The 12,393-nt window shown below is 37.6% G+C and overlaps 2 protein-coding genes across 2 annotated transcripts; one reads left to right on the top strand and one right to left on the bottom strand.

Annotated features, from left to right (window-relative positions):
* Positions 1 to 730: 730 nt before the first annotated feature.
* Positions 731 to 2,564, top strand: LOC112557459 (cyclic AMP-dependent transcription factor ATF-4-like). Its single transcript, XM_025227334.1, has 3 exons — positions 731 to 891; positions 1,117 to 1,434; positions 1,659 to 2,564. The coding sequence occupies exons 2-3, from the start codon at positions 1,227 to 1,229 to the stop codon at positions 2,504 to 2,506; spliced, it is 1,056 nt and encodes a 351-aa protein (XP_025083119.1). The 5' UTR covers positions 731 to 891; positions 1,117 to 1,226; the 3' UTR covers positions 2,507 to 2,564.
* A 1,010-nt stretch (positions 2,565 to 3,574) lies between these two features.
* Positions 3,575 to 12,375, bottom strand: LOC112557442 (alcohol dehydrogenase class-3 chain H-like). The gene is made up of 11 exons (XM_025227309.1): positions 12,225 to 12,375; positions 11,267 to 11,368; positions 10,998 to 11,139; positions 10,713 to 10,800; positions 9,796 to 9,928; positions 7,569 to 7,655; positions 7,138 to 7,267; positions 6,593 to 6,723; positions 5,075 to 5,210; positions 4,580 to 4,718; positions 3,575 to 4,253 (listed from the first exon to the last, which is right to left on the bottom strand). The coding sequence occupies exons 1-11, from the start codon at positions 12,243 to 12,245 to the stop codon at positions 4,223 to 4,225; spliced, it is 1,140 nt and encodes a 379-aa protein (XP_025083094.1). The 5' UTR covers positions 12,246 to 12,375; the 3' UTR covers positions 3,575 to 4,222.
* Positions 12,376 to 12,393: the final 18 nt, after the last annotated feature.

The raw sequence follows: 12,393 nt of genomic DNA, 5'->3' as shown, positions 1-12,393 counted from the left end.
CTCGATCGTATAGTTGATATGTAACAGGGGACATGGGGATGCAAACTCCTTTATTAAGCTTAATTCGTCTTCTCTTTCCTTCAAGGAAAGGTGTGTGTTACAAATATTAATAAAAACATATTAACTTTGCTGAAACCGAGTCCATCTCTCTAAGTATACTTGCTGTCATGTTGATGAATTGATAATCGTGTCTTTCGTGTCGTATCTACAAAAAAACAAAACAACATACAGACAAACAAACTATAAAATGTGTTAAAAATTGTGACATGCGTTCACAGCCCGACTGTTTATCACTTCCTGTGACATGCTTACACAGTTTAGTTCACGGACCTTCATACCTACATATGAAGGTCCGTGGTTTAGTTGGTGTGTTTTCCAATGACGTCAAAACCTTCCCAACCGCAGGCACGAAATATGTAAATATAAATCAACTGGCGATTATATATTTGTAACCAATCAAAAGTTGCAGTATTTTTACCCAATGACGACAGAGATCTTGGCTACTCGCCAAATTTCTGATGCAATCCTAGACTCTGTACTCCTTTCGAAAACTTGTTTCCGAGACGAAAAATAAGCCATACTATTTAATGTTATATAAACGATATATAAAAATAAAAAACGTTCTAACATTGCTTATTAAAGAAACAATAAATGTATTATTGTTAATGGTTAAGTAATATTGTATTTTAAATAAAAAGTAATGGGGCACTCATACCAGCGCGGATGAATTTAACATTACTGGGACACTTTTTCCTTCTTACGCTAAGCGACGTCTGTCAGTTCCCGCATACAGTTCAGCGAAGGAAAGAGCATTTAGTTTACGAGACGAGAATGGTGGCGTAAACTTCTGCAACGGGCTCACGCTCGTGCACGGCACACACACAAAATGGCGTAAGTTGTTTTAAAATCGTATGTTTTTTTAAATAAATAGATTAAATTTAATTACTGGCGGCTGATTGTAAAACGACTACGAGATACACTATGCATGTGCCATATGGCATGAATTTGTTTTTAACAAGCTCCTTTTTCATTGAATGTTCTATGTGATCATACAAGACGACCGTTTTACAGATGTCAGCATAGTATACATTTTAGGATTTTATGATGTATTTTCAGAAACTTCAGCAATGTTCTCGCCAACTCGGCATATCTCCTGACAACAGCTTTCATAGACGACTACGCATTCGAAGCCATTTCATTCTTTGATTGTGAAAACAACAGCAAATATGGAAGTGTTCGGATTGGAAGACTTCACGCTGCTGGCCAACGACTGGGGCCAAGATCAGTCGTTTGGCTTCAGCCACTACGATGACCTTAAAGTAAGCGAGGCCCAAGATGGCCTGCAAGACTTTCCAGTCAAGGTCGAAACTGCGACCTTCAGCCATGTCGACACGATCGATGACCTGCTGCATTCATCGGTCGACCAGTTTGCAGGTAGGCGAGTTGTAAGCTCGTTTTGAATTGAATATTTAACAAATGTTTTTGATTTCCAACCCCAAGTAATTTCGTCCGGGGAAGGGGATGCTACACTGGTTTCTTTTACCATCCACACTACCAGTAACCTTTTGACCTAGTCCTTGTTAACACGACTAAAAGCTCGACATTTTTCAGTTAATGTTTACATATAATTTAAATATATTTTTCATTCTTTTATCGAGATGTTTTTTCCTGGGCCGAGTGGATGGAGAAAGGCGATCTGCTACAGTATCTGGATATGACAGAGGCTGATTCTGACCAGATCCCGAGTGAACGGTCCTCGTCTGCTCAAGATCAAGCATCGAGCACTGTAACTCCACCAGACCAAAAAGAAACTGCTTCAAAACCAGTTAATTGCAATTTCTTGGAAGGTCTGTTGAAAGCTCAGCTCACTGTGCAGTTGCCAGCTACACCACCATCATCACCTGAACCTCAGGTGGCACCAGAGTGGAGTTCACTTTCATCAGAATCCTGTATTGACGATGCTTCAGCTGGCACAGACTGCACTGTTCCCCTGGACAACGTGGAGTTTATTGGATCACCTTTGTCAGCAGAAGACGTGGAAAGTCTGCTATCATCATCAGCACCTTCTCCTTCATCTAGTGTTGATGGGTCTTGCTTACACACTAAAAATAGCACTCAACTAGAGTCCACAGACTTGTATAAACTTATTACAAATGTCACTAAAGGTCAAAAGTCTAGGGGTAGCCCATACAGCAGGACACAAGCTGATACAAAGGGTACTAAATCTAAAGGTCGTAGACAGACTGCCAGTGTTAGTCCATCTCCAGGAGAGTTAGAATTGGAGCTTATGACCAAGAAAGATAGAAAGAAATTGCAGAACAAGAATGCTGCTATTCGGTATCGTATGAAAAAGAAAGAAGAAACAGAGACCATCAGGAATGAGGAGAGCGAGTTGGAGGAAGTAAACAAAGAGCTTACTGAAAAAGTGGAACAATTAACAAGGGAAATCAAATACATGAAAGACTTGATTAGTGATGTTCGCAAAGCTAGAGGATTGCATATTTAAATTGTAAATAGCTTGGTTGTCATTTTGTGATGTGTAAATATTAAATTTACAAAGTCTTTGCATTCTTTTTTTTCCCCTTGTGGTTTGGAGAGATGAAAGGATATGCTGGCTTGATCACTTCTAGTGCTTGCTACGTGCACCTATAAAACAGTAGTGCAAGAAAAGCAGTCCATTGTTGAGATCAGTTTGGCCTTAAAAAAACTGCACCTCAGAAGGCTATATTGCATAATCAGAAGTTGAGTGGTTTTGGGGAAAAGATGTTGGCGAGGGTCAACAGAATTTGATGGTAAAATTCGGACCACCTAGGTCGGGTGGGCAATACTGTTTTTTTTTTTTGGCTTTGTATTATTTGGCGGGCTGGTCTAAGCTATGCAGCAGGCTGATAAAATACCAAAAGCCCATGCCAGGTGACTACACAACAAACCTAGTTATTATGGAATGAACAACAAATAAGTACATAATGGTGCACACACATTTAACTGTAAAATGAAGCTTTTCAAGTAGCTTTAGAAGGCATTCGTCCCTTTGTTACAAATCAGCATTCTAACACTTGCATTTGATAAATGTGAAATTAACCTAGGCTGAATTTTTTTAAAAATGAGAAGTGCACATCACTTTTTGGTTCAAAGACGACCGTGGGCAATACTTTGCCCATCCCTGATCTCCCATATGCATAGTTTACACTTGGATCATTGCTTGCTAATATGGAAGAAAATCCATGCATTTAAGAACAAGTGTTTTAGATTTTGTTCAGAGAACATGAAATCAATAATTTCATATGTAGTATAATTGTCACTTGTGTAGGACACCAAGAACCCTTATATGCAAAAGTCTAGCAGTGTAAGTTGGTCTGATTTGGTCATGTGACCCATGACAATGTCAAAGACTGTCCTTTAAAGTATCTTTGAGGGTGAGTGATGCCATGGTGGAAACTGGCTCTCGAGTGTGGATAGGACACCGGCCTTGTCAGCTGCCACGTTTATGTGCTCTCAACAACCCGTAAAAGTTCAAATGAGTCTTGAATTTAGTAATCCATTCAGAAATTGTGTATCAAATGTGAGCCACCAGTTTTCCACGAATATTTTTATTTTAAATGACTGGTTACAACATTCTATACTTTCTAATGTGTTACATTTAAAGCATAAAAGTGTTAACAATTAGAAATGTGTTATTCAACTGGCTATCTTGTCTTTAAATATTCTTTTTAATGTCAAGATTTTAGAAACAGTCATTGACCCACCCCAGACAGCCCTTAGGATAGAGGATTTAAAAGAATCTAAAGTTAAAATTTGTATTTTCATGCACAATTTTGTAATTAAATGCAAAATATTTCATGAATAGACTTTTGAAATTTGAAAACATTTAAATTTTATTTTTGGTCCGCATGAAGTTATAAATATTGAAGTCAACAAAAATAAAATACTGGTTAGGATCATATTCCTTACAATGTCTCCCCGAACTACAACACTTTCTAGTAGCATTTACAGTACGCAACACTCAAGCAAGTTGGGCAAGGAAAAGTTTACCCAGAAACAGTGATGGATTCTTAATGACCATCTTTTTAATCATCAAATCCTAAAGAAATACATGAAAAAAATTTTCATTAGTTATTGACATGTCTATTTGATTAAAAACATAATTAAACTTTTGTTTAAATGAAAGGCTGAAGTCCATGCAAAGAGCAGGATTCAAAAGTGGGATGACTCTGCAGCAATTTCACTCTCCAAACTCTATGACAGAACGGATGCTGCAACAAAATAAATTTAACAATCGAAGAGCTGAACAAGGACAGCACCAGCCTAATTTTGACAGGAATGTTAAGAGCAGACCATGTTCCAACAGAGTATTGCAATTGTCCACAAACTGCTTAGTCTTCTATTTCTTTCTCTCACTGCTAATCGCAGCTTATTGTTTACTTTCAAAGAGAAACAAGCCACATATGAACAGTGTAAAATTGCCTGCCTTCATTAAAAAAAAAACAACAAAAACCACCTGTACTTTCACAGAACTGACCTCTTATCATGATTATACGAATGCTGAAAGAAGAGAAATAGGATTTCAAGAAACTTTTACCTTTGGCCACTGTGCATATAGTCAAATGCAGTGTTAATTTCTTCAAGTGGCATTTGGTATGACACAAACTTGTCCACCTCTAGTTCTCCTTTAAGGTACTCTTCCACAAGTTTTGGAACACTGTCTCTGCTCTTCCACCCTTCAGATGTGCAAAAACAAAATCATTTCATCAAATATTATTTCAAGATGCAACATTCTGGAGAACAAATCGAGAGTAAAAACCTTTCCTGAAATATTGGCTCTCTTCATTAAAATTTGCAGTGTGCCATTCAAACCCTGTTGGGGGGTATATTTCATGTATTCTAATTAAATATTGCACATTAGGTTTTATATTTTAATTATCATAATAATACTTTGCTGCGAATTCTCATTTTCTTAGTGGGTCTCTTGCACATCTGCATATTGACATTCAGATAAAACTGCATGGGATGGTTTTCAACTAAACAGAACTGAGTTTTTACTGGGTCTACTTAAAAAAATGACAGAAGACAAAACCTCCAAAAGCTGAGCCCCGCCATACTCTTCCAGTGACAAGCTGGAATGGTCGAGTGGAGATTTCTTGTCCAGCCGCTGCCACACCAATGATGGTCGACTCCCCCCATCCTTTGTGGCATGACTCCAGAGCAGCACGCTAATATTGAAAACAGTTTTATGTAGGCAGAGTTAGCAACAAAGTTCTTTTCAACGTGAGTGCACATTTTCAGCACTTTCATTACAGCAGCTGTAATCATCTGAAGTAGATAATGTAATTTATCATAATTAACAAGTAAGTTTTAAAGAGAAAATTTAATATTAATATTACACATCCGTAATTGTGTCTAGCATTTATGCGAAAATGTCAGTTTTTCAGTTACATGTCGCAACAATCCTACTCCAACTTTTGTACATTATAAATAAACACATGCTAGTGTGAATGATGACAAAGAGCTGGCACATTTTTTCCCTGTTGTATATCCTATTTCCCATTGTAGGTTAATGTGTATGAGATTATATTTTCTGGCTATTTCTCCAACTTTCAAAAAGACTGAGGACATTAAATACAAGAAATGTCACTTCTTTCAATTTAGAGAGAGAACACTTTATTTGTCCCAGAGGGCAATTTGGATGCAGCTTGATAGGAAAAAAAATCACAACACATTCATATGCACCAAACAGGCATTCACATCCATGTTTCATTCATTCGCACTCAGCACCATTCAAAAGACACATGGCCAAAACAACAAAGGACAGTCTCATTTAGTTGGTCCTGCATGCAGGTACACAATCTGCGGCCCAATAGGAGCTGGAAAAATTCTCTTGACAGGATGTGTCTATCCGCACAAAGGATTAAAGACACCTTCAAAAGTGCCAGCCTGTTATACAGGATCTGAAGAGCAGTCTGGGCTGTCCTAGTGAGTTTGGAGCAAGTGGATAGCACACAATGTCTGATCCTTCACAGATAAACTGTTGTAGAAATAAATAGATAAATGAGAAGGACATCATGCTCTATGTGCAATCTATAAAAGAGCTGAAGAAATTGGCAGAAGACAGTTTCTGGAGAAGGAAGCCTTCTTCACGACATCCCAGCAAAGCTGCCTATCGAAGATGGTTCCTATGTATTTAAAAGCAGAAAAAATTTCCACCTCCTTGTCATGGGTGACACGGGACTTGCTGGAGAATTCTGACAGAAATCAAAGACCATCTCTTGGGTCTTACATTAAGTTCTAAGACATTGTTGCCACACCAGGCAATAAGTTTATCCAAAGCTACACCATGAGGATCCAGTGGCCCACTAAGGAGAGAGAGCAGTGCAGTTTCATCAGGGAATTTGACAAGATATTGAACCTCATGTTTACTGTGGCAACTGTTGGTATACAGAAAAAACAGAAGCAGGGGATATGTTCTACGAGCACTGAACAATTCATTAACAACAAGAATTCTTCTGTGAGGATAATTCAACAGCATTACAAGAGAGAATGCATGCCTGAATGATCCATGAACTGCAGAAAATGTAGAGCATAAAAGACTACTCACCATTGTTTTCACATTTCCAATGCATTCAAAAGTGTAGTCACATCCACCATCTGTAAGCTCCACAATCACATCCTGTATTGGTCGAGTGTCATTATTTGGGTTCACACACTCAGTTACTCCAAAACTCTTAGCTGGAAATCGAAATCAAGCAGTAACAAAGAACATGAACAGTGACTTAATGGAAACTGAAATTCAGTTTTTGAAGAACGGTACAAATAAACAGAAAAAAAATGAAGGCTAAAAGTTTTATGACTGTTGGGCTTTCCATAAATAAAGTCTTCAGGATGCAACTTCAGAGAAGACATTTAAATTGTCTAAAATATTTACTGTACTAATTAAATAGAGGCCTCTCTATACTACAGTTTTAAAACCTTGCTCTCCACTGATCCTATACAGACGTTAGCTATAGCAGTTCATTCACAATGTCAACTGCATCAAAATCTATCATTTTGGTGGTAACTTTCTGTGCCATTTTTATATGCAAGAAGAAAAAAAAGTTTCAGAGTGATAATAGGTTGGACAGATGTGATAAAAATAAACTTCACCTGTCTCAAATTTATCGGTGTTTATATCGATACCAATTATGCGCTTTGCACCAGCCTTCTTGCAACCCAGTACAACAGCCAGTCCAACAGCTCCAAGACCCCACACAGCACAGGTTGATCCCTTTTCAACCTGTTGAATTATTTATTATCTGAATACCTGCATGCAGCTTTGAAGCAAATATTGATGAATTGTAAACTTTTCTATTGTCATTGTATACAATCTTCCCTTCTGCATGCATAACTATATGTATATACCAAAATACAATTCTCAGTATATCGATATATACAAACAGGCAAGTTTTTTTATTTACAAAATACCTGCCACTATCTCAATATGGTTTGCAGACTTAATACATCTTTGCCAGCTCCACCTTCCCCACAAAAAAGAGTGTGTACATACATTCCAAACACACATACACACAAATGAATACCTTTGCAGTATTCAGAGCTGCTCCATAGCCAGTAGATATGCCACATCCAAGCAAACAAACTCGATTCAGAGGTGCCTTTGGATTAATCTGCCAGGGATGATTACATACAGAATCAGATATGCAGATATATACAGTGATACCTCGGTTCTCGAACGCCTTGACTTTCGACCAAATCGGTATTCGACCAGGAAATTTGAGAAAATTTTGTCTTGGAATCCGAACAAATATTTGGAACTCGAACATCCGAACGTCCGAGTTGAGCCGAATGGCGTTCATTTCGGCCCAGCGCGCCTTGCTTGCGTCATCAGTGTGAGTGCAGAGAGAGAGAGAGTGACTTTTTTGTGGAGAGAGTCATGAAATGTGTGCAAAATGGGCAGAAATCGCAAATTTTGTTGAACAACATCACCCTGATAAAGTGGTAGCAAATAGAGCAGTTAACAATTTTTAATGACAATGTTATGTTCACTTTCCGCAAAATTTTGCAAAGGAGAAAAAAAACAGCAAACAATTGACAAATTCTTCCGTAAAGAAATCAGACAAGCAACTGCAGAGCAAGATTCTGATTCTCCTCAGCAAAAGATACAGAGAACAGAAACATCCGAAGAGCAGTTACCCTCTGTTTTTATTGAAGAGAACTCCCCTTCAAAACAATAACCATCCCCCTTCCCTCCTCCCTCCACATTCATTCCCTCCTGCCATAAAGTTTGGGTCAGGTACAGCAAATGAAACACAATTTACTGTACTGTACTGTACAGTACATTTTTTTTTTTGTTTTTTGTTTTAATAAATACACTTTTATTTCTTATTTCTTGTTGAGACTCATGTTTTTCTACATATTATATACAAATTAGGCCAGTAAATAGGCATTTTCTGGGGCTTGGAACGAATTAATCCAGTTTCCATTATTTCCTATGGGTTTCATTGCTTCGGTTCTCGAACAATTTGGTTCTCGACCGTCCTCCCGGAACGAATTATGTTCGAGAACCGAGGTATCACTGTATTTTCTCAAATCACTCCTTCATGTGACAGCTATGAGTTGTAGCTGCTAATGCTTTTTGCAAACCCAGAAAATAGTTATACTACTACGAATAATTTTTAGATATTGTCCTCATTCCAGCTCTTTAAGCTCCTTGGGATTTTTCATTGCTGGATTTTCTTTTTTCTTTCAGCCTGCCTTTGCTTTTCTTTCCTGCTCACTAAATTAGGACCAATCAAAGTTTTAATTAAAGAAAATCTGTAGCTCTAAATCAGCATTCTAAATTAGTAGGTTTTTTTACACTTTGGATGGCAGCTGACAGGTATATAAACAATCAAAATAGTAGGTTTGCCGACAGATCACAAACCAGACAACAGTAAAAGGACTAAAAATGGACGTGATATGGAGAGGGTCGGGGAAAGGATTGTCTGTATTCCGCACCAGCTGCATAGATACATTTGATTACGAACAGTATAGACTGTCTGTATTCTGCACCTAAGTAAGCTACAAAGATAAGTCTGATTACAAACAGTGGATTGTGGATTTAAATAGGCCTGCCAAAAAATGGGCCAGTAAGGTCCATATGAACCCTGCAACAAAACCCTGAATTATTTTCTATTAAACAGCAGCTGCAGCAGCTAAATGAAAAATGAGCAATTAGACTCGGACTAAGGAAAAATGCAAATCCTGATATCTTTAGCTCAATGAATGGTTATCTTTAAGTGCTAGCTTAGGAATCTGCATACAATGTGTGGAGCTAATTCTGGCTGACAAACAAGTACTGTATATGAAATTATGAGCTAGTCTTTAACTTAAAACCCATGATGCAAACCAAAGACAGTAAGCAAAAACAACGTGAATCTGCTGAGGGATCAGGAGGATGCATAGAGACAACATGAGACTGAGACTGCTAGTGTGAATCACAAATGACAGTAACACAAAAAAATATTCTTGTTTAAAAGAAAATGCTTGTTCTTGCAACTGGCAGACATCCAAGGATTCAAACTAATTCACACTAGTAAATTTCATAAACTGATAACAAAAGGGAACCATATTAGACTTATATATAATAATCAGGGGATTATGTTATGCAGTAATGAGCATCTAAGAGTGCTGTATGGGTTTTGGTTCTGTCTCAAATGTTTGCATCAAATAGACCAATGTAACTCAAGCTAATACGGGTCCAAACTTTGCTGTCAAAATCTGTCAGGTGCCAAAAAATCCTTGTGCAGATGTTAGCTTTAAGATTACCTTCGCCACAGAAATCTCAGCACAAACAGTATATTCACTGAAAGTGCTTGTTCCCATAAAATGAAAAAGATCCTTTCCCTTGCACTTAAATCGAGTGGTTCCATCAGGCATAACTCCCTTTCCTTGAGTTGTTCTAGTTGATAAAATTGGAAAATAAATCAGTAATTCTTTTTGTATGAAGTTGCAGATTTAACAGAAGGAAATAAATGCATAAAATAAAATACATTTTCAGGTGAAAATAACAGGAAGCATTTAAGAAACTCAATAAATGATACTGATAAAAGACCAATCATAAACCCTGAATATTAAACCATTTAATATTAAAAAAATAATTTTTTAAAGGACATGAAAGTGGTGTTGATATATAAAGGACTTTGCTCTGCATACATATGGCTTCACAAGTGCCATGTGATATATGAATGCAGATGACAAAGTGGAACTGACAGGAGGAGAGAAGGAAAAGAGTTGGAGAGAAGGATGGGAAAGTGAGAAACAGCAAAATGACCATACAAATGTCAGAATGTATTTTGTCCTTGACAGGAGAAAGACTGAGCAGATATGCATCCAGGCATGTATTTACGTGTGCACGTGTAAGCAAGTCAGAATAAACTATAATACAAGCAAACGAAAAAGCATACAATGGTACATATGCATAAAATTGTATGCACATAAGCTAGCATTTCCTCTGCTCACCTAGCAATAATTGGTACCTGATTTATGTGAGAGTGCAAAAGAAAGCAAGAGGAAAAATAGTGGGTTTCACTAACCAAATGCCCTTGAAATGGATAGCCATTTATAATATATTACCTACATGATCATTGGAAAACTTCACCTTTTACATAATGCATTGATAAGAAAAGATGTGATAAAGTGCTGATTATCTGGTTTGTTAGGTTTAGATAATGATATACACATACCTGATTTTGCCACAAAGATTGGTCTTCGGACTTTTGCAAAACTTGCAGTCATAACATTGAGGGATGTAGAGAGGAATTACAAAGTCACCTGAAAAAAAAAAACCCACACACAAAACAAATCATGCAAAAGAATCATGTTTTATATCCTACCATAGCACTGTCAAAAGAAGTTAAAAGCAAGATGAAATATGAGAATGGAAAGAGCTTTCAGTCAATCCCTTGTTAGTTAACCTCCTTCAGTTCATCTTCATTAGCTCTAATTATTTTAAATAAATATATTATCACCTTTTTCCATTGATGTAACACCTTCCCCTACACTCTCCACAATGCCACCTCCTTCATGCCCAAGGATGACAGGAAAAATTCCCTCAGGGTCATGTCCGTCGAGGGTATAGGCATCTGTATGGCAAACTCCTGTTGCAACAACCTTACAAGAAGAGCAAGATACTGTTACTGTATTGATACTGATCTACTAATGTCGCAAAGTCTTAACAGCATGTCTTGTACTCTTTTCTCTTACATAAATGTTATGTATATGGTGTCTGAATGCTTACCTTAATACGAACTTCACCTGCTTTTGGAGGAGCAACTTCAATTGTTTCAATTGTTAGAGGCTGCTTGGCCTCCCAGGCAACAGCTGCCTTGCAGAAAATAACCTAGCCACAGGGAAAATTGTGTTGAAAAAGATTTAAACCAAAGTCACTGAAACAGACATGTTATTACTAATAATGAGTGTCTAAAGGGGTGTGCAGATATAACAATGGAATGCTAGTTAATTTAAGATACTACTAATAATGTATGTATAAAGTCCACATTCTTGCTGTAGCAATCCATGGCACACACATGAAAGAACACATAAACATGCATATAAGTACCCTACACACACTATGGGAGGAGAAAAAAGGTAAGTTTTAAGAGACATTTATAAGGAAGAGACAGAGTAGGCTTCCAGCAAATATGAAGCAGTTCATTTCAGGTAAGAGAGCCAAAGACAACAAAACAAAATGTTGACCAAATGTAAGAAGTCTGCAGGTCTAAGGAATGTAAAGCCTGAGGAGATCAGAAAAGGTGCAGAGAGAACGTGTGTAGATTGAAGTTTGAAGTGAATTGGATAGGTAAGTGGGGCAGAGCCATTAAAGTACCTGTAACTTATTTTACACATGTTAAGAAGCTGGAAGTGGTGTGACCGGCATTATTCTTATGGAAAATATGATAGGCAGCGTTGTTTTGAACATGGTGCAGAATACGAATGGTAGAGTCAGGAACGCCAGCAAGAAGAGAGTTGCACAAGTTGATATAAGAAAGGACAAGAGAGATAACAAGTGGTAGCATGGTGTCATATGAAGGTATACATCTCTTATAAGTCCTGTGATCACTGCCTCCCTATTTGTAACGAAGCTTCATGACAACCTCAGCGGCATCAACACTGTCACCCACGATTTAGTAAATAACTGAAAGTCAACTGTCTAACTTATTTTAAAGGAAAGAAAACAAATTTTGGCAACCAAATACCTGTCCCTCTGTGCTTGCCATAGCGTGGACGTGTAATACAAGTTCGTGGCCTTAGCGCGGCTTCAGCGATATTCTGAGGTCAAAGGTTATGAAAGGACCGTGCGCAAATTCGTGTCGCGTAATTTTTTTTTTTTTTTAAATCCGGAAAATATACAAATTCATGGAAAAT

This window comes from Pomacea canaliculata, linkage group LG1, assembly GCF_003073045.1.
Source record: "Pomacea canaliculata isolate SZHN2017 linkage group LG1, ASM307304v1, whole genome shotgun sequence".
Classification (NCBI taxonomy): domain Eukaryota; kingdom Metazoa; phylum Mollusca; class Gastropoda; order Architaenioglossa; family Ampullariidae; genus Pomacea; species Pomacea canaliculata.
Note: the sequence above shows the minus strand (reverse complement) of the source record. Positions and strands in the feature narration are given on the sequence as shown.